This window comes from Rosa rugosa, chromosome 6 (assembly GCF_958449725.1).
Source record: "Rosa rugosa chromosome 6, drRosRugo1.1, whole genome shotgun sequence".
NCBI lineage: Eukaryota > Viridiplantae > Streptophyta > Magnoliopsida > Rosales > Rosaceae > Rosa > Rosa rugosa.
The window spans coordinates 1,391,462-1,413,478 of NC_084825.1; the positions used below are offsets into that span (position 1 = coordinate 1,391,462).

Genomic DNA, 22,017 nt, shown 5'->3' on the forward strand with positions numbered 1-22,017 from the left:
TTATATATTACCTGATAGATACTATATCTTCTCCATTTTCAGACATGTTTTCAGAGCTTGGTGCACTTCATTGCCATTGTAGCTGCAGAAATCAATATTAATCAGGTACATTTGCTGAACTTCTTTGTATGTTGTGAATTGTGACAGCTGTTCCATCAGGGCAAATGCATTTACATTAGTAAAACTTTGTATTAATTTATTTTTGATGAATGCAGTAAAACCTTTTTACCTTCATGAGTTCTGCAAACTAGGGCAGTATTTTACAACGACAACAGCTTGGAGGTCAATATTTGATTTGTACGTTTCTACCCGAATGTGGGTTATAAAGGGTCAGGATTCAGGAGACTCAGCAGTCGATCAGGACTCAGACTCCCAAAAGAAAAAAAACAGAAGATATGTAGGGCAAGTGAGGATAAGTTCTTTCCTATCTCTCATTGCTGTTTGCATTTTTGCTACAAAATTAGAACTTTCTCCCGCATCATCTACTTAGATCCAGAGTATAGTGTTTCAACAGCGTATGACTTGATATCGTTGAAGTTAGTTTGAAAATGTTCTGATGTATTTAGCTTTTCATTGTAGACCCTTGAAGGAGTAAAGCAGCATGGAAGTTAGAGAAATTGTCTTTCTAATGGAGCCTTCTGATGGCGAAACTGCCGTGGAATATATTGAGTTGCTGTTCAAGATGATCGATTCAGAAAATGCTGGCATCTCCTTGATTGTGCAGGAATTTCTGTGTACAACTTGAAAGCTATTTACTTAAGAAGTGGGCAATGTTGAGTCTCTAGAAAGCAGCCTGCATAGTGCATACTAGCATTTGACATAGATTCTACCTTCACATGCTTATAGAGCTAGGACGGAATTTTTGGGAAAGTACCAAAAATGCTGGTCCAACTGTTATCGGTCATAAGCTACTAGTTCATCAAATACAATTTGCTTTTATGAACTCTTGAATTTCTTATTGTTATCTTGGCTTGGTAATGCTGAAGGAAATAGTGGATCAATGATTGCAACTAGGAGATATTTTGGGTAGTCTTCTGTGGTTTCACAAAACCAGGGGGAGGAGAGACCGATGTATATATGGATGATAAACATAATGTTATATGTTTTTCATTACTAAAATAAGAAACACCATATGTTTTTTACTGTCTTTTTTATTTTACTTTTCTGGACTTATCCAAAGTGATTCTTTTTAACTGGAGAATCAAAATATTCCTTCATTTATTATTATATAAAGACAGACGTACTTCTTGAGTTCTTGGGTTATAATCATTAGTTTCTTGCATTTCGTTTTGTTCTTGCTCATGTATTGCCTTCTTTTGTGAAGGACAGAACTTGATCTCAAATATGTTCCGGAACAGCTCCGCAATGTTCTCAAATATATTCAATCCACTTCTCAACTGTGTTTTGTGCATTCCTTTTGGCCTATGTTTTGCGGTACACTGCCTAAACAGTTGTTACAAGAATTTAATAAGACAGTCCCATTTAATGACATTCACGTTTCAAAAGTTCATCCTATTGTCATTTCTGGGTTTTCCTGTATTAGGTCATTTACAATCTTGTATCATTTTATGGATAGTGGTTTCAGTTTCACCCTTATCAAATAATATTTTCTTATAGTATATATTGTAGTAAATGGGAAGTTGGGATAGTACTTGTCTGCTAAATGAGGTCCCTCAAAATTAGTTCAATGATTTTCATTAACTGCAAAAAATAGTAGCTTTCAGTGTTAATTAAAGAGTAATAATGTTACGATTGGAAGATGCTACAGATACTCAGACAACCCCTTATTTTCTTTTGGCCGCAATCAAGAATAGAGCACTGCACCAATCAGCTTCTTGTTGCAGAGAAAAGGGGTGAATGCTGCTCCAATCTCCCACTCGCATTTCCATTGTTTTGGCACCCTTTTGTAATTGAATCTTTTAGTCTCTCGCCAAATTCCTGAATCTATAAATAATATGCCAGTGTTGTGTTCAAGTCCAAGAAACTTGTAGCTGTGTGTTGTGAACAACTTGCCTCGGGGTATGCATTGTGTTCAGTTTTTCTATGGATGACAACTTCAAAACTATTAAGCCATGGTATTTGATTTTGTTACTTTCTTTCTGCCTTCCTCCAAAAGGTTAGTCCATTCCATGAGCTAAAACAAAATTGATACACTAGATTACTTCGTCGCTATAAGGAGAAATTGAACTGCTCTCCTTCACTCCTTGTAATACCCCAAAATTCTGTTTTCCGTCAATAAGTCTTACATTTGAGGAACTTAAGTTTGTGCCAAGTTTTATTTGCAAAATTTGTTACGATTTGCCATTTTAGTTTTTAATTTAAAGTATTTATTTTTCTTTACATTTAGGCTTTTCTTGAGTAATGATTTTCTCAAGTTTAGAAATATTATCCAAATGATACTAAGCCCAGCCCATTCTTGACATAAAACAAAAGCACTTGTACACCGATCTTTTCACCTGTTTTGGGAGATGATCGATTATTTAAGCCTCATTCCTTCCTTTTTCAGTATTCTCTTACCCATGTTCGTCAGCCAATTTGCATGCTCGAATACACCTAGATCCGAGCCTTAGATCGAAAAACATTCTTCATCAAAGTTGTTCTTCATCGTCGTGTCTATAACATATCCGAAAATCAGCTCAATCGGATTTGTATTGAGGTCTGTACATTAGTCTGAGTAGTGGTTGCTGAGAAATCAGCAATCAGCATATCTCGGGTTCAATTATTCATCTTCTTTTCCAATTCGAATCTGTTAAAGTGTTAAGAAATTGATAGTGTAAAGTCTTTGACAGCAAACGTGAAAGTTAGTCAAGGGGGAGATCAATTGGAGCAAGCTGCTGAGGCCCATGATACTGCAAAAACCACCTGATAAGCTTGAGGTAGGGGAAAAATTGTTTTTAAGCTATTTGGGTTATGAATGTATGATAAGGTACGATAAGGTATGCTACACTCCCTTCCAATTGTTGATTTTACGAAATGACTTTCTGTTTTGATTTGGAAAGTTAGAGAGTTGTTTTTCATTGAACTTTAGTTTCTGCTATTGTCTGAGAAACTCTTTCATGCCTTGTGGCAATCTCTTATGGTTTTCAGCTATATGATGTTTATGTGGTTTGAGAAATTGTTGATATTTTCATGTTCAAAGTGAGCTTCTTTTAAAGTCGTTTCAAGAAGGCATAGAATGATTTTTGAGACAAATGCGATTTCGAAAACGATTTTTAAAACCCCTACTGGGCATCGTTTATGCTCACCCCGTCTTCCTCAAAACCTTTTCAGGTGGCTCACTCTATTTGTAAATAGCTTCTGGTCTAAAGCTAATTTTTGGTGGCATTGCTACGTGGAGAATCCTCTTGACTAGGAGAGATTGTGGGTGAACTTTGTTCATAATTTGAGAAGTTCTTGCGAAGGCTAGGTTGCTGTACGTACTTTTGACTTAATATCACTGGTACCTACTTGAGGAAGCTTTAGGTTCTACTTACCTGGGATGTGAACAACCAAATGGGGTTGTAATGTTCATTGTAACCTTGTTGTAATCCTACGTATCTTTGGTGTCCAGTAGCTATACATTACGTTTGTAAGCTTGTCTTTTGTTGTGCCTATCAAGTTATAAGTTCAAGTGTAGTTTTCAGAAATTTCGTTAGTTTGCAGCTTCTTTTTCCCTTCCGTTGTTTGAGTCCTCTACAAGGTTTGCTCTCTTATGAAACTCAACTGTATCAAAGTATACCCTTCAAGGTTTCTCACAAAGTAATTTTTACCAAAATAAACCAACTTTTAGATTTAAAACTTCATATTGAGATCAAAAACAGCTTTGCTGAATTTCTGAGAAAGCTACTGATCTGTTAACTTCGAGCTCTGTGATACCGTACTTACTGATCTCTAAATGTCGTGAAATTTTGGTATGTTTCTGTTCTGCCAGTTAACAATTGATCTGGAAATTTTCTTGTCTTTTGGACACTCAGTGAATTTTTGGTGAATTTTCTAAGTTGCCTTTGCTGCTGCTATGTTCTTCTGAAACCTGACAGTTCAGTCTATTTGCATCCATCATTTTCCTTACTTCTCGAACTCTGATTAGCTTGAAATTTTAGTATGTTATACCTTGTTATGTCAGCTTTCATTCTGGAAAATTTCAAGTCATTTCTGCACACAATGAATTTTTCGTAAATCCTCAAAGCCAAACTGTTCCTGCCTAAAGGTTACATATTAAGTTGTGTCATATTTGGTCTTTTCTGAATTTCTCTTGCTTGAGAACCCCTTAAGTCATACCCCGGGTTTGGGGTGTGACACATATCATTGGCTCATTGAAAAGTATCATTGACTACTTCACAAGAAACATTTCACTAAATCTCTTCCACTGTATGCAGAAATTACTGTTTGGTGGCTCTGCTAGAATTCTAACTACTAATATCATGTTGCTTTTGCTCAACATCTGTAGGTAATAGCATTTAGTGCTGAAGAAGGAGTAAGGTTTCAGTCTACATTCATAGGAAGTGCTGCTATAGCTGGAATTTTACCAGTTTCAGCACTGCAAATAACTGATAAAAGGTTTCATCGAATAAATCCTAATTTATATCTATTTGTAACACTATTCTTTATCAATTAATTTATGATTATAGTCCTTGTTCAGTGGTGTGACAATTCAAGATGCTCTTAAGAAAAACTCCATTGAAGTTACAGAGGAGCACTTGCAGCAGCTCAGATATGACCCAAAGTCAGTTTGGGGTTATGTTAAGGTATAATGCCCTACGCTGGTTATGTTGATAACCTGTATTAGAATATTCTCTGTGGAAACAGCAATAAAATGGATGCATGTTATAGGTTCTTCTAGTGCTCTGACTGCAAACTCTGCTGATTGTTTCATGTTGTAGATTCACATTGAACAAGGGCCTGTACTGGAATGGGTTGGTTTTCCTCTAGGAGTTGTTAAAGGCATAGCTGGACAGACAAGACTAAAGGTATCAAAAGTGTTTCAGCTTTTCATAGGTGCATGTCTAAATTATGTTTCATTTAATCATACAAACAAGAAAAATTTCCGTAGTTGAGAATTGTACTATGCAACTACACATATATGTCTGGAACTCATGAGGATTCAAAAAGGGACTAATATTGATTTTGAGGTCCTGGAAAAAGTGGAACAACATCTTTATGAGAAACTACACGTCTCATAAGGGAAAATTTCTGTATAATTTCATGAGAGAACCAAGAAGTTGAATACAAAAGCTCCTATTATAGATTGTATTTCATCATACAGATGTTGATGTATAAAGTAGTAAACTACAATGGCATTATATTATACTTTTATTTCGGCTGAGCCGTCCAATATACATAAACATTGTAGGTTACAATGAGAGGTTCCCAGGGGCATGCTGGAACAGTTCCAATGTCCATGCGTCATGACCCTATGGCTGCTGCTGCGGAAGCCATTGTATTGTTAGAAAGCCTATGTAAGCATCCTCAAGATTTTCTGTCTTTTGATGGTCAATGCAAAAGTTACTCATTAGAATCACTTTCAACTTACTCATTTGTACCGTTGGTGAGATATCGACTTGGCCAAGTGCAAGTAATGTTATTCCAGGACAGGCAAGAAGTTTATCTCTTGACATTGCTAAATTTGATATTAAATGCTAAATCGGGTAATGAAAATGATCTTCTTGATTTCAGGTAACATTCACAGTAGATTTACGTGCAATTGATGACATGGGACGTGAAGCTGTTGTATGTGAATTATCACCGATTGTATCAAATATGTGACAGGCGTTCAGTTTCGTGCCCAATTGATCGTAAGGTGTGGAACTTTTCATGTCCTAGTCAATCATTTGCAGGTAGCTTAACAAGTAAGACAGTAACCTTACATGCTTTGAACCTTTTCAGCATGATGCAAATGCAGTCATTTGCGATTCTGAGCTGACTTCGAAGCTGAAGTCAGCAGCTTATCTTGGGCTCAAGAGAATGACAGGTTCTGTTCAGGATGAAGTACCTGTATTAATGAGTGGAGCAGGACATGATGCAATGGCTCTGTCTCATTTAACTAAGGTTTGTTATCTTTAATTTGCAAGATGAATCATGAACCATATGTTACTGTTTTTGTTATTTCCTGTGGTGTATAATTCTGGTCTCCAAAAATATGAACAGGTGGGTATGCTTTTTGTCCGCTGTCGAGGAGGCATAAGTCACTTCCCTGAAGAACATGTATTGGATGATGATGTTTGGGCATCTGGTTTGGCAATCCTGGCATTCATAGAGACTCAGCTCTAGATTGGAACATTTTTTTCGACATTACTGTATATATAGGAGAAATCTCAATAATGTAGTATGTGACGAATGATGGGTCTTGTATGTGACAATTCTTTTGTCAAGTACAAACCTAAAATTAAGGGATCATATTTACTCTGCAATGTGAAGCCCCTGCATAATGTTTCTCATTTTACTAGTACTGTGACATTTTCTATTCTTTATTTACTAGTACTGGAGGTCTAGCCATTGGAAGTGCGACCCCCGCTGCCCCCAATCCCCCCATTTTATTTATATGAAACAGAAAAATTTACAAACCAAGAGGGGGACATTAGAACCTCACCTCTTCAAGGAAATTTCACAACTTTCTACCAAAAACAAAAGCCAAACTTTATAATACGGACACTCAGACTGACCATACAAGTGAAAAAAGAAAAGCATAGCAGCTAAATCATTGCTGCTATTACCAAAATAACAACAGCAACATCTAATCAAACAACAAGGTTCATAAGGAAATGTACATCGTACATTACTGCATAGATAGAATAGATAGAAATCAATCAAACAACAAGGTTCATAAGGAAATGTACATCGTACATTACTGCATAGATAGAATAGATAGAAATCAGAAAGCATATTATATAACTACTGCTTTCTTTTTGTTTTGTTTCCGATCACTGCCTTGCTTTCAAACGAGCTACTTTCAATGCAATTGCTAGTGCTACTTTCTCTTTGATGTGGTCAAAAAATTGAAAATAAGCATACCTCCATGACTTCTTCAATATCAATGTGCCACAAACACTCCAAAAGCCTATGATAAAGCCAAGCACCGCGCTGGTATATAAACCAAGCTTTTCATCATCAGCTTCATGAGTCTTTTCATCATCAGCTTCATGAGGCTCATGCATGTTGCCTCCATCTTCTGTGCAATTTGAAAGAGGAAATCCACAGAGTGAAGGATTGCCCTCATAAATAGATGAATCATCGAGCGTCTGAAGTTGGTTGCCCGAAGGAATTCTTCCGGTCAACTTGTTGCAAGACAAGTTCAAGTGAGATAAGAAGGTCAGAGAAGCGAGACTTTGTGGAATCTGTCCTGAAAGCTGGTTCTGGGAGAGGTCAAGTGTTTCAAGCAAGTGCAAGTTTCCAATTCTTGAGGGGATATTTCCACTTAATTGATTAATGGACAAGTTTAATGTAGCTAATCGAACGAGACTGCTGATTTCTTCAGGAATTTCACCTTCTAAATCATTATGCGAAAAATCAATAATGGTTAGAAGCATCTCCTTGCAAGAGAAGTATTCACTTGCTCTTCCTTTTACAGTCACTGTTATTACCTCAAAATCATCAGAGACGATGCAGTCCCAACCACTACTATGGATTAAAGAAGTCAATGTATTCAAACAGTTGGGAATAGTCCCTGAAAATCTATTGTGACTAAGGTCTAGGATCTGAAGGAAAGGAAGACTGCACAAATGACGAGGAATATGTCCACTTAAAGAGTTTGATTGCAATTGCAGCACTGTGAATGTGGATACTTTTGATCCTATCCAAGAAGGTATGCTTCCAGTAAATTTGTTGCCTCCAAGATAAAGTCTGTGCAAACGTGAGCAATTTTGCAAGGCAGAAGGAATTTCTCCGCTAAATTGATTGTTGTCTGTCTTTAGTACTTCAAGAGAACTTGGAATGCCCATTGAGCTTGGAATATTACCAGACATATTGTTGTTTGAGACATCCACAGTGTCTATGCGGCTCCACAAACTCCATTCTTTAGGGAATTCTCCGGATAACTGATTGTTATTCAGAGCAAGGACCTGTAGAAATTGAATGCTACAAATAGATGATGGAATAGTGCCATCAAATTGATTATGGGTCAAATCTATGAAAAGCAGATTCGGAAAAGAGTTGAATCGGAACGGAAGCTTTCCGCTTATTTGATTGGAAGATAAATCCAAATTTCGGATCTGGGAAGATATCTTAAAGAGCCATTCCTCTGGTATTTCACCCGAGAGTCCAGCATTCTTAAGTGAGACCCCCACGAGCTCAGTTTGAGATTGAAGCCATACAGGGAAGTCGGGGCCTACTCGGCAGTTGTGCATTACAATGTAGTGGAGCTTGAAAGGAGGAATCCATTCATAATCAATCAAATTGAAAATGATGGGCACAGGTTGGGCTGTGCTAATTGCAAAAGACTCTAATTTTGTAAGATTTATGAAATGGGCTTCGGTTAAATTGCATTTCCATGAATTATAAGATAGATCAAGGCTCACTAGCTGAGAAAGTTTTCCCAAACTTTGAGGAATGGAACCGTTGAAAACATTATAAGATAGATCAAGGCTCACTAGTTGAGAAAGTTTTCCCAAACTTTGAGGAATGGAACCGTTGAAAACATTATTCCTGAGATCAAGTGTCTTCAGGGATGATGATAAATTGCTGATAATAAATTCTGGAATGGATCCCCAAAAAGAGTTGGAGTTGAGATCGAGATGCTGCAGGCTTCTCAGCATTCCCAACGAACTAGGCAATTTGCCTACCAGCCCACAGCCTTGCAAATCTAGTGACTCCATTCTATTAAATGAACAATTTGAGAAACCACTCAAAAACTCTTCAATCCCCCCATCAATTTGATTCTGTGCAAGACTTAATGACTTGAGCCTGCACAAATTTCCACTAAATTTGGGAAGTTGACCTTTGAGTCCTACACTCTGTAAGTCAAGGTGTTCTAGAGATTTGAGTCTTACAAATTCATCAAGAAAGGGGCCACTGAAAGAATTCCCACTCAGATCAACTTTTGTAAGGCTAGTAAGATTAAACATCCATTTAGGATATGGAAAATTAATCAAATTCCATGACATATCAAGGAGCAAAAGTGATGTGAAGTTAATTGTAGGCATGGAGAGTGGAAGCTGGTTTCCACCAATGTAGCAGCTAGACAAATGCAACTCTAAGAGTGAAGGAAGCATGTTAACCTCATGTAGCCAACTAACTCCTGTGCTGCTAAGGTTCACACCTCCAAGATTGAGGTATTTTAGGGAAGAGAGATGAGAAAGCCAATTCAAGTTTTTGGAAGAAAGAGAATAAGAAGGAGAATAATAAGAATTGAGGTCAAGATAGTTCAAGTTTGAGAGGTTACCAAGAGAAGAAGGAATCTCTCCCCCAACTGAATTCAAAGACAAGTACCCAGCTGAGAAATTGAGATATCTCAGACTTGTAAGCTCCCCAATAAACTTGGGAATGTGAATCCCTTGAAAATCATTCAAGCTCAAGTCTAAGTAACTCAAATGTTTCAAGCCAAGCAAAGAAGGATTAATTAACTTACCCCCCAAACAAGATTCTTCATACTCCGTGGAGTTCCACTGATCATCACCAGTGGTGTATGGATATGTATTACGGAGGTCAACCGTTGCAACATGACCAGTGCGGTTGTTGCATGAAATCCCTGTCCATTGGCAGCATTCGTGACCAGCCCAAGAAGAAAGCTTACCAGAAGGATCACTGAGGTCTTGTTTAAAGCTGAGAAGTGCTCGCCTCTCTTCCTCCATGCATGATTCCACCACGACACTGCTATTGTTTAGGCACGAAGATGCCAAAAATAACAAGAGCAAGAAGTGAAGAATGAGGCGAGAGATAGGGTTAAAGTAAACATAGATATCCATTATTTTCTGGCCTTTAACTTGGTGTACGTTGCAGATGCATAGGATGCTGAGCACAAGTTGAATTTATAGCAAGTCTAAGGTTGAACCGCGTGGTTAGGTTTATTTGTCCAGAATATTCCAAGTCGTCATGCAACATCAACCCAATTTACAAGTTTAGGAAACTTTAAGTGATGATGGATGAGTGAGTGATGGAGGTGCGTTTTAGATTAGAGATCCAATCAGTAAAGACTTTGAAGAGTCTCCCTTCTCCGCTGTCCGCCTAGGTCTTTTCTGGGAGTATTCTCTAGTAGCAACGTGGAACATGATTGTACAAAATTAGTCATAGACATAGTTGTATCACTCCGCGTGACTGCTTCTATATTAACTAGATAGATAGCCCGCGCTTTGCTGCGGGTCTCTTTGTTATTGATACGTGTTTTCAGTCGATTAGAGTACATAAACAACAATTATCTTTTGGTAGTTAAACTCAAAATTAAGCTAGATAGCCCGTGCTTTCTTTCTAGATTTTCTGAACCCAGAGAGTAAAGAGTATGCTACACTCCAAAACCAGTGGCAACTGCAACTACGATCCCCAAAGGCTTGAACATAGATACAAAAATCGGCCCTGTCATGTTAAGACACCATGTTGATACACCAACCTGGAAAGCTGAGCAAAAAACTCCCTGAAATAGTATCATTGAAAGTTTGAGCAAGTTTCAAAGTAAGCAACATATCATGGTTAAATTAGATTGTTTATTCACCGAGTACAGAACAGCTAACAACCTTTAGTTTAGGATTTAAGCGCCTAACCATCAGCACAAAACTGAAAAAGAATGAGAAACAACATTGCTTTTTCCCTGTGCTCTATTTTGGTCTTAAAGTCTACCAAAAACTTGAGGAAATAGTGAAAAATTGGTATTTAATACAAAAAAAGGGTTTGCAATAAGAAACTTGAAGGGATAATAACGATCGATAGATACAATAGCAATACTAATATATATTTTCAGTTGAAAGTGGCATCATATACCCACCCTTAAAGCAGTTTTGCGGAGAGGTGATAAGCGCATATAAACCTTCATGAGCTTGAATATTATTACGTCCAGAGGAAGTTTAACAGTGTTATGATGTTCAAGGCAGGGATGACCTGCAAGAGAAAGCAGTGAGTGACAGTTTCAGAAGTTAATCATGAGTTCATGACTAAGCATTTTGAGAGTGGATAAGGCACTCACTTCACGTTTGTGCAGTGGTAATTCTTTTCCGTGGGTCTTGATTCAATAGGCGCTTGACAAAATTACTTTTGCCTCTGTAGAGAATGTGGCCAAGGTGGTTCATTGAAACTTGGATCAACTTTTAGAACTGCCCGAAAAATGCCAAACTTCGTTCAAGGCCAAAATGGACAGCTGCCACACAATAGAATGTGTGCAATCACACCTACGCTCCAGACATCAGCCTCTGTACCATAAGCCATATGTAACACTTTGCGGGCTACACAGTATGTACTACTAACAATTTTGATAAACTTTTCATCTGCGAAGATTATTCACTCATAAGAAAACACTGACCAAATAACTCTACTAAAAGATCAAGTAGCTGTGCGCATTATAAAAAGAAGAATTGATCAACCTGGTTTCACAAAATCTGACAGGCCAAAGTCTGTAGCCTTCAACTATGAATCTTCATCCAGATATTAAGCACACTTGATGAGTACATGATGAAGCTGGGGGAAAAAATGCAACTATGATATATAGATGAACAGATAAGAGATAAAGTTGGTCAGACTTAGATGTACTAAGCTTAAAAAGTTGTTGATCCAGCAATGCATTCATTAACTAATTATATAACGATTACGGATTCATTGACTTTCAAGTTGACTTGAATCAAAAGGAAACTTGGTATACATCATATCAAGATAGAATCATAAAGTGAACCCAAGTTGATGTCACTATGAGCAATCAAATGCCTATATGTCATCTTTTATCAAAACTCATCTCACTGAACAATATGGTTTACTTGTAATCTAAACCAACTTCAGAGATCATCAATTTCATGTTCAAAAGGGAGAGTGACAAACAACCAATATGAACACAGTGGGGAAGAATAACCTAGCTGCTAGAATTGAACTTAAATTTTCAATTCAAAGAAAGTTGGATTGTTTCCAGGGAGGAAACTCCTCCTGATGAACACAAAATGGTGGGATGTAAACTCTTTACTTAAATTGGATCAAAGTTGGAAGTTAGTCTCTGTTTCTTCCATTATTAATCATTCAATCTAAACGTGAGCTTGGATCCACAATCCAAAGCTAGACACCAAACAGGGCCATAAAGAACAAATGACTAACAGATATCCAAACCTAGACACCAAGCAGAGCACAAATGACTAACAAATGACCTTATGTCAATTAATTGTCTCTTCAAACTATGTGGTTCCCAGTCCATGGCAAACAAAGCCAAATTATAGTGAGCTGCTTTTGAGAATTGGAGTATTGACTGTGGAACATTATATAGTTTTCTATTCTATTTAATTTCCTGTTTTTTCTGAACTGGTGGTGCTGAAAAGCTATAGAATTTATACGCAAAACTTAAAAGAGAAGGTGGAACAGAGGCTAAACTGAAATCTGAAATAATTAATAGCAATTCATTTCCTCTGAATGAGAAACTTCATCTGTTGAATATCAAAGTAGGAGACCAACCCTTTCCTTTGCAAGAGTATATGCAAGTAACTGTGAACTCTCACATTAACCAAATATATACCATGCTAAAGGAAGCTACTATGTACTACTTCCACCTTTAACAATACATGACCAATTTTGGTGTTATACCAGACTCATTATGTTACTATCTCAGTTCCAGCAGTAATCTCGCGATCAATTTTGATTTCATTACATATAATCATGAATTCCCTCTCCTTCTCATTTACTATGATCTTCTGTAGTACAGTTCATGTTTCTAAGGTACCCATGTGCTCCATGAATTTCAAATATGGACAGTTCAAATAAAAACAAAGTAGTAAACAACTAAAAGTAAGCAGAAACCACAGTTGATCAAATGAAACAGGTATAGCAGAAAATAAAGTAGCAAATAACTGAAAATAAGCAGAAACCACACTCGATCAAATGAAACAGATACACTACCGTCGTATACCAATCTCAATTGATGTCTTTCACTACATCCCTGATTGCAGCTGTATAACAGTATATCACTAAACAAAGTACACCCTCAAAAACTAAGAACAAATGTTACAAAATTACATGCAAACACAAAAAAAAATAAAAAAATCTATCCCTCAAATTCACCAAATTGCATAAATGGAACCCATTTTAGCTGTGAAGAAGCAACTGACTTTACTTGAAAACCAGAAATTGAGCAAAGACAGAATCAATTACCCTGATGAATATATATCTGCAACATTTGAAAACTTACTTGCTGTGGTGCTTTGGTTACCCTTGCTGGGTCTGGTACTCACTGAAGAAAATGACTTGAAGCAAGATAGTGGTTGGGAATAATCTGTATGCATGTCGAACAATATATTCAGGGGATCAGTAATCATTCCCTCAAGTACGTAAATATATATGGTTCCATATTTACAGAGATTAACAATCAAAATATCAGAGGGAAATTCTGATACCAAATACACAAATAGGCCACTATAATAACAATCTTGAAAATCAGGAGCATGAAATCAAAATCACAAAGCAAATCCATGAAATTCACACAGAGCATTTACCTTTTAACCCGACAAACAAAGAACAGATGAAAATTCTCTCCCTATCAACAATCCTTTGATCAGCAACCAACAACAAAAGATCGAACGGACCTCTCTCTTTCTTTCATTCCTTCTTTCTATCCATTTCTGCAATAGATAAACAATTCGCAGTTGAATAACCACACAAAAAACTCAAAGGTCAGCAATAGCCGATACAACAAATGGCTTATGAACACTATGAATAGTAAACCAAACTTTCGTATATTTAGAACCAGACAAACTACCAACAGTGCCAGGATTTAAACATCATCAGTGGCAATATGGTTATGTAGACCACAGATCGATGACAAAACAATAGAAAAAAAAAATACCAAAGATGAAGAAAAAAAAAACAGATAATGATCTTCCCATATACCAATGTTTCCCCAATGGCATCAACCACATAATATAAACCAAATTATCCGAACACAGGAATTTTCATTTTTAATCTGTAAAACTCAATCTATGAAAGCGAAGGGCTCTAATCAATATGAACACAAATATATTTTACATAAACGGCAGGACAGACAACATGGTTTTACATAAATAAATATACTTGTTTTTGGTTTTAACTTTTTCACCAACTCCTAGTACTGTCTTATTTTTCCCAATGGATTATAACTAACTTCGAGTCTTTTTCATATGTACTATTCTGTTTCTCAAGGATTTTTGTTTTTGTTTTGGTAGGATGTAAAGATTGATGATCTTGAGACCAACCACTTTGTTCTTGTACATGGGGGCGGATTTGGTGCTTGGTGTTGGTATAAATGACCGTAATTGTTTCAGGAAAATATCAGTGCTTATTATATTGGGCTAATTCTATTCTATCAGTGTAAAATCTTACCAAGCTATGAGTGATGGGTACTTTGAGGCTTCTCTTTCACATTGATTGATTTGGATAATCAAAAGTGAATGGAAAACGAAGTGCCAGCATACCTATGAACATCTTGCTCTGAACTCCGTCTTCTAGATTAGCTCGGACAGTTTTGAAATCAATACTAAACAAAGTTATATCCAACTGAAACACATAAAAGACTCGAATTGATAAAACACCAAATCAGACACACACCCAACAATGTTTCACAAATAAGTGCTAAATCGAACAGAAACGAATGGAATGACAACATGCAGAACCTATGACTCAGCAATTACACCATTTTTGATTACCCGCAAATCGGTTGCGCAATTCTCAGCCAACGAAGTACGTCTTTGTTATGGTCTTCCTCCTTCTCTCGAATCCCTGACTAGCCTTAGTTGAGCCGTTGAGGCCTTCTGCCTCCCAAAACGAACACTGCGAAAGCTTTCCCAAGCTGAAATCTGTTGTTACATTTTAATATTTTATTGAAATTAAATTTGGGTGAATTTATTTTGTGTTTAAATTCTGAATTTGTTTGTGTGTTTAAATTCAAAATTTATTTTGAATTTTATTTTGTAACTTATGGTGATTTATTTTGAGTTTTTAATTTTTGTAACCTATGACATTTGGCTACTACCCTATTAATTGTAGGGAGTGTCCTAAGAGCCTATAAATTGCACCATTTGTTGCATGCTTAGTGATACCAAACTTTTACTCTATTATTCACCCATTAACTTTCCCCAACAAAAAAAAACTCCAAAGTGTCTTGTGTGTTTTTTGGCCAAAGAAATGTGTTTTTTTGGTGGAGCTTTAGGTTCCTCCAATTTGTGCAGATTGGTGTGAGCAGGACTCCAGGTGTCGAGGCAAAAACAACACGCATTGAACAACACCCCAGGTGTCGAAGCAAGAAACAGAAGGCAGGGGCAAAATTGACTTTTCATCCATGACCGATGTTTGGACCTAAAATGAACATTTTGGCCTGACAAGGCGTGTCTTGGAGAAATTGAGCCAATGTCAGTGGCTCAAGCTATATATTGTCTACAAGCTCGAAATATATATTTAGAGGCTAAATAAAGCCTACTATGGAAGTATGACAAGTCAACTTTAACATATTTTCCTACTTCGGCTAGGAAAAAACCGAGCTAGACAAGGAAGGAGGGGTGGCAGACTAACCAAATGAAATCGAAATGTGCTGAAACTTTCCAGATCCATTCAAGACAGCCCAAGGATCATTTCTTACGAAGAGTGCAAGAACTTTTGTTGAGTGGAAGGCCTTCAAACAATCAGCCCAATTTTCTACAGAAGCAAAACTGGAAAACTGGACCTGTAAGAGGTCCAGCAGCATTTTCGGCCCAACCACATGGAATAAAAATCTGAAATTTTACCAGGGTGATCTACACTCATAGTGGAACATTTCATATGAAGAAGTCGAAGGAATATAATGAAGTCTTGTTGGAGAAATAATTGAAGGAATAAAGGGGCAGAAACTGACCTAAAACCAGCTCAATATTCACATGTTCATGTTTCCTACCCACATGAAGAAAGCTAGATGCTTTTCTTCTTTTCCTTGGATATATTTTTCAAGACAATCTCTTTAATAGATCATCATCACTTCCATGTTGTTGCACCTTCATGCCTTGCTTTCATTTCATCATTTCTCTATCTTTTCCATATTTTACAAATCACTTTCATATTCCACTTTCATTATTTTTCTTCCACTCATCATTTCACTCTTCTTTTTCTTCCCTATATAAACACCTTCTCTTCTCATTCTAAATCACACATTCACAACACAACAACAACATCTCTAAGATGATCTAAGTTCTCTCTAGAGCAAACCTCTCTAAGAGCAACTCCTCTCCCTCTCCTTCTCTTTCTCTTAGCGGTGATCTCACTCCTAGTCCTAGTCTTCTCAGAAGCCGACTTTCAGTGCCACCAAACCCTCTGTCAACGTGCTTCGGTCCTAGTCTCCTCGGGAGCCGACGGTAGTGCCGCGACCACAAAGGTTACAGAACCAGCCAAGCAAGGGTAACGCCCTAGCAACCCAGCCAAGCTAAAGTCACGCTTTAGCAAGTTCTCCTCACTTCCCGGTGGTTCTCGCTCTGCTCGATCTACAACATCGAGTATCGATTGTGATTTTCAAGAAGCTCAGCAAAAGTCCTCACCACGAGGCAGAAAGAATCCCCATGACGAGGTTGGTGCTCTCCTCGTCCACAATTGCTTGAAAGAAGTCAGGTCAAGGGACACCCCCGACGACCGCACCCGAACGGTGCTGGCACGCCCGCGCAGAAAAGAGACTGTTGACCAGCTGCAGCAAAATTGGAGCCAAACATTTTGGCACACCCGGTGGGACAAGGTTAGAATTTCTTTTTTCTCTTGAAGACATTCAACCACCGGCCTTCAAAACAAACATTTTGGCACGCCCAGTGGGACCACACTAGAGTCTTTTTGTATTTGTTCGCCATCATTGAGATGCTAGGGGAAAATCTTTACCAAAAGAAATTCCTAAAGTAAATAGATGGTCAATGTTGCCACCACTGGCGATACTGCCATTAATGATGAGTTTATGCCTATTCCCATCCCAGAGGGGGCAAGCATTGATGAACAGCTCGCGATCATCATGGCCAACATCGAGAGGAATAAAGAAAAGCATGCCAGGGACATGGCCATTTTGATCGCAAAAACAAAGCAGAGGTTTCGCGATTGGGACCTAGAAATTGAGCAGAACGCTCGAGAAGAGGTCATTTATGAGGCTGATTTGCCTATAGGTGACAATCAACCTAATGGCCTCACTGTTGAATCACAGCCTTACATAGAGGCTACTTATGGAGAACGTCATCAACAAGATTGTTCTTCTGACAATACAATTGTCGCTGAACAAATATCTGATTTCTCCACTGATCAAGCCAAATACGTGGCTACTGATCAGATGCATGGGGGGCAAGATGGAGCCCATGTTCATTCTGTTGATCACCAAAAGGAATTTCTTAAAAATTCTAATAGCCAAGCGGTGATTAAATATGATCTAGGCGACCTAATTGTTGTTTTTGAGGCTCTTGATCATGAGAATTCAAACCAACAAGTGGTCGTCTATAATGGCCAATCTGTGGCTAATTCTATGCCAACAAAGATACTTGGGGGGCAAGATTACTCCTCCTATGAGCCAAATTGCTTCCAATTCTTCGACGAGAATTATCTTTGTTCTTTTCCTACAAGCTCTCACAGGAGGGATTTTTACCCTACAAATTTTGATACATCAGAGCTTGGAATGAAGCATAGATGGTCTCCCCCGTGGTCTTCTAGAGGTTAGCCAAACATGGTGATGCTAGCTTCTTTCTTTCTTTGCTTTTAATTTTCTGTTAATTTTTTCGTTTCTAGTTTTCTTTTAAAAAATAATAAATAAAAAAAAAAAAAAAATAAATAAATAATAATCATAACGGAATAATAGTTGAATTTGGTAAGGGTTTGTGAATCATAACGGAATAGGTGAAGTCTCTTTTGTTAATATTGGCCTAAACTCCTTATTGGTGCCTAGTTCAGGTCCCTTAAGGTTAAGGGCGGCTTTTATTAACACTTGTTGAACTGTCTTCACACTTATGACCTTTCTTATCTTAGTAAGTATAGCCTATGTGAAATGGTGTCTAGAAAGGGGACAACGTTCATGACAGGTTCTTGAATCCAGAAGTGCGTGCAAATGGGCCTAAACCACTATGTGGGAGTAGCTCATGCCAAAATGGATTCTGCCTCTCTTGTTCGCCCTCCCCCACCTGGCCATTTCAGTAAGGTTGCCCAAAGGATTTGAAAGAAAATTTGTGTCTAGGCGACTATACTTGGGCCGCATGTCTAAACCTTGATTCACATTGTCTTATTGAATTCAACTACTTATAAAAAAAAAAAAAATAATAATAAATAAATAAATAAAAAAATATATATATATATAGTGCGATCCAAAAATTACTGAGGAGTCAAAACACTGAGGGATTAATTTATTAGCCAGTCTCTTCGCATAAGCCTTCGTGGGAAATTCTAGTGTTCCTACACTCGCGAAGCCCATTCATGAAGGCCTGTTTTTGAGGCCCATAATCGTTTCTTCGCTTTGCCTATCAACACTAGGGCGGCAACACTATACAATACTAAGCCGAGTCAGCGGCTCCGGAAATTTTTTTTTCCAGCTTTGCCCTCGCAGGAAAGGCTGAGCTCAAGGGAAATGTGAGAGCCACCACCGTGACCACCACCTCCATCGGAAGTAGTCTTCATGTTACCAAAGATGTCCTCACCATGCATTGGGAACAGAGGAAGGGTTTCAATCTCCATGTTCATAGATCCATAACCACCATAGTTCCCCTTCTGCCCGTTAAAAGCAATCACACCAGCTGAAGAAGCAGAAGCAGATGCAGAAGATTCGAAGTTAATATACTGATCCTCAGGTTTCCAATTGGTACCATTGTCATCACCAACAAGCCCTGATCTTTGCATGGGCACATGAACATCCGAAGTGGACCTCTTCTTCCGCTTCTCCCGAGCCCTTTGGTTCACGAACCAAAAATAAACGTTCTTGAACTCGATCTGGCCGTACCATTTCAGCTGGAGACAGATCCTCTGAATCTGCTCTAAAGTTGGGGACCTAACTCCCTTATTGTAGAAAAGCTCCTTAAGGATTCTTATCTGATCTGTAGTGGGATTCCACCTGTTCCGCCTACAAAGCATGTTAGCACTACTCTCGGCTGCTTTGTTACTTCCTCCATCCTCGGTTGGTTGCTGGGTTTGTGGTTCCATTGGTGAAGGATTGAGAGAATGCGAGAATTGAAGAATGGTGGTGACAAGTAATATTGGAGTTGATGAAATGGTTTTGGGATTGGAGATTGTGGAGGAAGATATAGGCATGCAAATATCCACCCTTGGATGGACGGTTGAAAAGAAGAGTCAAACCGATGTCAGTAAAGAGTGATTAGTGCCTTAAATCTCGGAAAAGAATGGAATAATAGCATGTGGGGAAACCGAACGGTTTTCAAGGAGGTAACTGTTCTTTTCACGAGATTATTTTTCACGACTGTTGTTTTTCAACGAGTGATTAGTGCCTTAAATCTCGGAAAAGAAGGAGTTATTGGCGCTAAGAGTTTTGAGTTGGGAGCCAGCAAGTGGATCCAAAAGATACATATTTTCTCAAAACCCTCGCCGCGAGGCTCTTTTTGATGCGGAGCATATTTAAAAGTTCGTATTATTTTCAATATACAACTATGGGGGCCTATATTTGGGGCCTTGCGAGACACGTTGACACAGCTTCTCACGGATGTTTGAATATCAGGATAAGAAAATATTATTGTATTCATAAAGTGGCTTTGCGGCCAAAAGCAGTACATTCATTACAAAGCCAAAAGTGGCTAGAATACAAAACATGAATCTTCGGATTATCTTCTAAATCTTTTCTCAAGTGGAAGCAGCTATGGAATCCAACGCCGGGTTGAGCCGCGCCATTATCTCAAGGAGGGGCAGAGAGTGAAGGAACCAAATATCAGCTTGAGTCTCTGCACCCCCTTTAGCCTTGGTAACCACCATTAGCTGGACGTGAAGTACAGGAACAGCCATTCTGTAGCTTGAACCCATTCCTTCAAAGAGTTCATCCCTTCTCATCCCTCCAAGATTCTATCAAGAAGAGAAAGGGGGAGAAGGAGGTGAGAACCAAATCTCCTTCCATCTGGAGGGCACAACACGGGCCAGGTCCAGAAGAAAGGAAACAGAGGAGGAAAGATGAACCTCAATTTGGCTTCCCTCCTCTCCCCGTTTCGCTCCGCGTATGGGATTTTCTCAAAAAATGATCTTACATGACCGGAGATCCCACACTCGGAGCCCCCTCGTGTTTCTAAACCAATCTGAAGCCTGGCATTGTTGTTACAGACTCCCAGAAGGACGAAACAAGGGTTTGCCTAAGATTACGCCATGAGGCCTAACCCAGGCTTAAGATTACGCCATAAAGCCTAAAATTTAGAGGCTAAAGGTCATTTCATGAGGGGAAGATTTGTGAAGAAGGAGAAAAAGAAGCAAGGACTGAAAGGCCATTTCTTGAATATTTCAGAAAAATTGTTGTGAGTATTCCCTTCCCGAAATACAACTATTTATAGGGACTTCAGGCAAATCCCCACCCTTGGATGAAGCTCAATTTCAAAACCGATGTCAGTAAATCGAGATTAGTGATTCCAAATCTCGAGAAAAAAGGGACTAGCAGCATGTGAGGAGCGGTTTTTTGAGGAGTTAGCTATTATTAGAGGAATAATAGCATGTGGGGAAACCGAACGGTTTTCGAGGAAGTAACTGTTCTATTCACGAGATTATTTTTTCACGACCGTTGTTTTTCAACGAGTGATTAATGCCTTAAATCTCGGAAAAGAAGGGATTAACAGTATGTGAGGAGACCGAACGGTTTTCGAGGGGGCCTACAGAGATTGGCCCGCAAAGCTCAATTTCAAGCAAATTTCCTCCACGCGGAGATTCGCCGCAATAGCACTAGCTTCGGCCTGAGTGGCCCGTTCTCTGAGATGGGCCAGGTTGCGGCCCATTTCTTCAGAAGCAGCCAGAGGTTCATCGAGTTGGGCTTCTTCTGTAGCAATCGCGTTTTCAACAAAGGCTAAACCGGTATGGAGATCCTCGATCCGAAGTTTGAAGTCGGACCTTTGGATTTGTAGTTCCCGCAGGCGGTTGGTTCGCTCATTTAAAATACCGCGAGAGATGTCCATTTCTCGAGAGAGGCTATTCAAAGCCTCTCGAGTGTCGCGAGCCTGGGCGTTCGCGGCCGGTTGACGTTGGTGGGCCTCACCAAGTTCATTCAGCAGATCGTCAATGGCACTACATTGCTGCAGGGTCAATGCCTTCTCCTGGCAAAGATACCTTAGGGCTTCCAAGACTCGCGAGAGGATGTCAGTCTCCAATACCTGAGGACCCAGATGTTCGTGAAGCACCATCTTAGCCTCATCCACAGCAGAAGGAGGAGTTACCTCTAACACCCTCATCAATCTCTCGAATCTGGTAGGAGGCGGCGGAGGCGCCACAGGATCACGAACCACCAATGCAAAAGGGTGGACAGCTTCCTCAGTTTCTTCATCTTCAATAGGTTGGTCTGTCCCTTCAGCCGCGGGAGAATCTGGAAACTCAACTCGTGGCTCACCATGGGCAAGTGGAGCAAATTCAAGCACAGGGCCCTCGGCTTCGACGGTTGTCTCATTTATTCTCATTTAGAATGGTAGGACCTTGCAGATGCTCTGTAGATGTGGGAGACGGAAGATGCGCCACGGGGTTAGTTGATGCTTGAACTAGCGAGAGAGTTGGTTTTTCTGCAGTGGCTGAGGGTCCAGCCTCGCTCAGGCGAGAGGGATTAGTGGTCCTTTGACGGACCTGTCAAAAGATACATAGTGAAGATCCTGCCCAGATTCTAAAATTTAAAAAGGATAAGACGGGGTCGGAGTTTACCAATCGCATTCCCAGAGGTTCGTCATCTTCAAAACTCTCTTCGACGAATTGAGCTCGATCGCGTTTGCAAGCAAAGACAGCAGTGGCCTGTACGAGAAAAGAGTC

At 39.0% G+C, this 22,017-nt stretch overlaps 3 protein-coding genes, 1 long non-coding RNA gene and 1 pseudogene across 12 annotated transcripts in view; 3 read left to right on the forward strand and 2 right to left on the reverse strand.

The window, feature by feature from the left end:
* The window catches only part of LOC133718812 (putative disease resistance RPP13-like protein 1), a 31,787-nt gene extending 30,993 nt beyond the window's left edge, over positions 1-794 (forward strand). The window contains exon 4 of the mRNA XM_062145695.1: positions 580-794. The gene's annotated coding sequence lies outside the window, so the exon portion shown is untranslated. The remainder of the gene's footprint in view (positions 1-579) is intronic.
* The window catches only part of LOC133718817 (putative disease resistance protein At3g14460), a 34,669-nt gene that overhangs the window by 1,653 nt on the left and 10,999 nt on the right, over positions 1-22,017 (forward strand). Inside the window, 2 exon segments of the mRNA XM_062145699.1 lie at positions 43-105; positions 216-406. The gene's annotated coding sequence lies outside the window, so the exon portion shown is untranslated.
* Positions 1,511-6,413, forward strand: LOC133718818 (allantoate deiminase 2-like; annotated as a pseudogene).
* Positions 6,653-9,962, reverse strand: LOC133714496 (receptor-like protein EIX2). Its single transcript, XM_062140616.1, has one exon. It carries the CDS (start codon positions 9,873-9,875, stop codon positions 6,897-6,899), a length of 2,979 nt encoding a protein of 992 aa, XP_061996600.1. The 5' UTR covers positions 9,876-9,962; the 3' UTR covers positions 6,653-6,896.
* LOC133718824 (uncharacterized) lies at positions 10,928-14,900 on the reverse strand. 9 transcript variants are annotated; one of them, XR_009850599.1, is made up of 6 exons: positions 14,763-14,885; positions 14,532-14,613; positions 13,578-13,703; positions 11,478-13,357; positions 11,084-11,381; positions 10,928-10,998 (listed from the first exon to the last, which is right to left on the reverse strand). It is a non-coding gene; the product is annotated as an uncharacterized LOC133718824 (long non-coding RNA). The 9 variants fall into 9 exon arrangements; XR_009850596.1 differs by having other exon boundaries at positions 14,440-14,613; XR_009850600.1 differs by having other exon boundaries at positions 11,084-11,306; positions 11,478-11,571; positions 13,274-13,357; positions 14,440-14,856.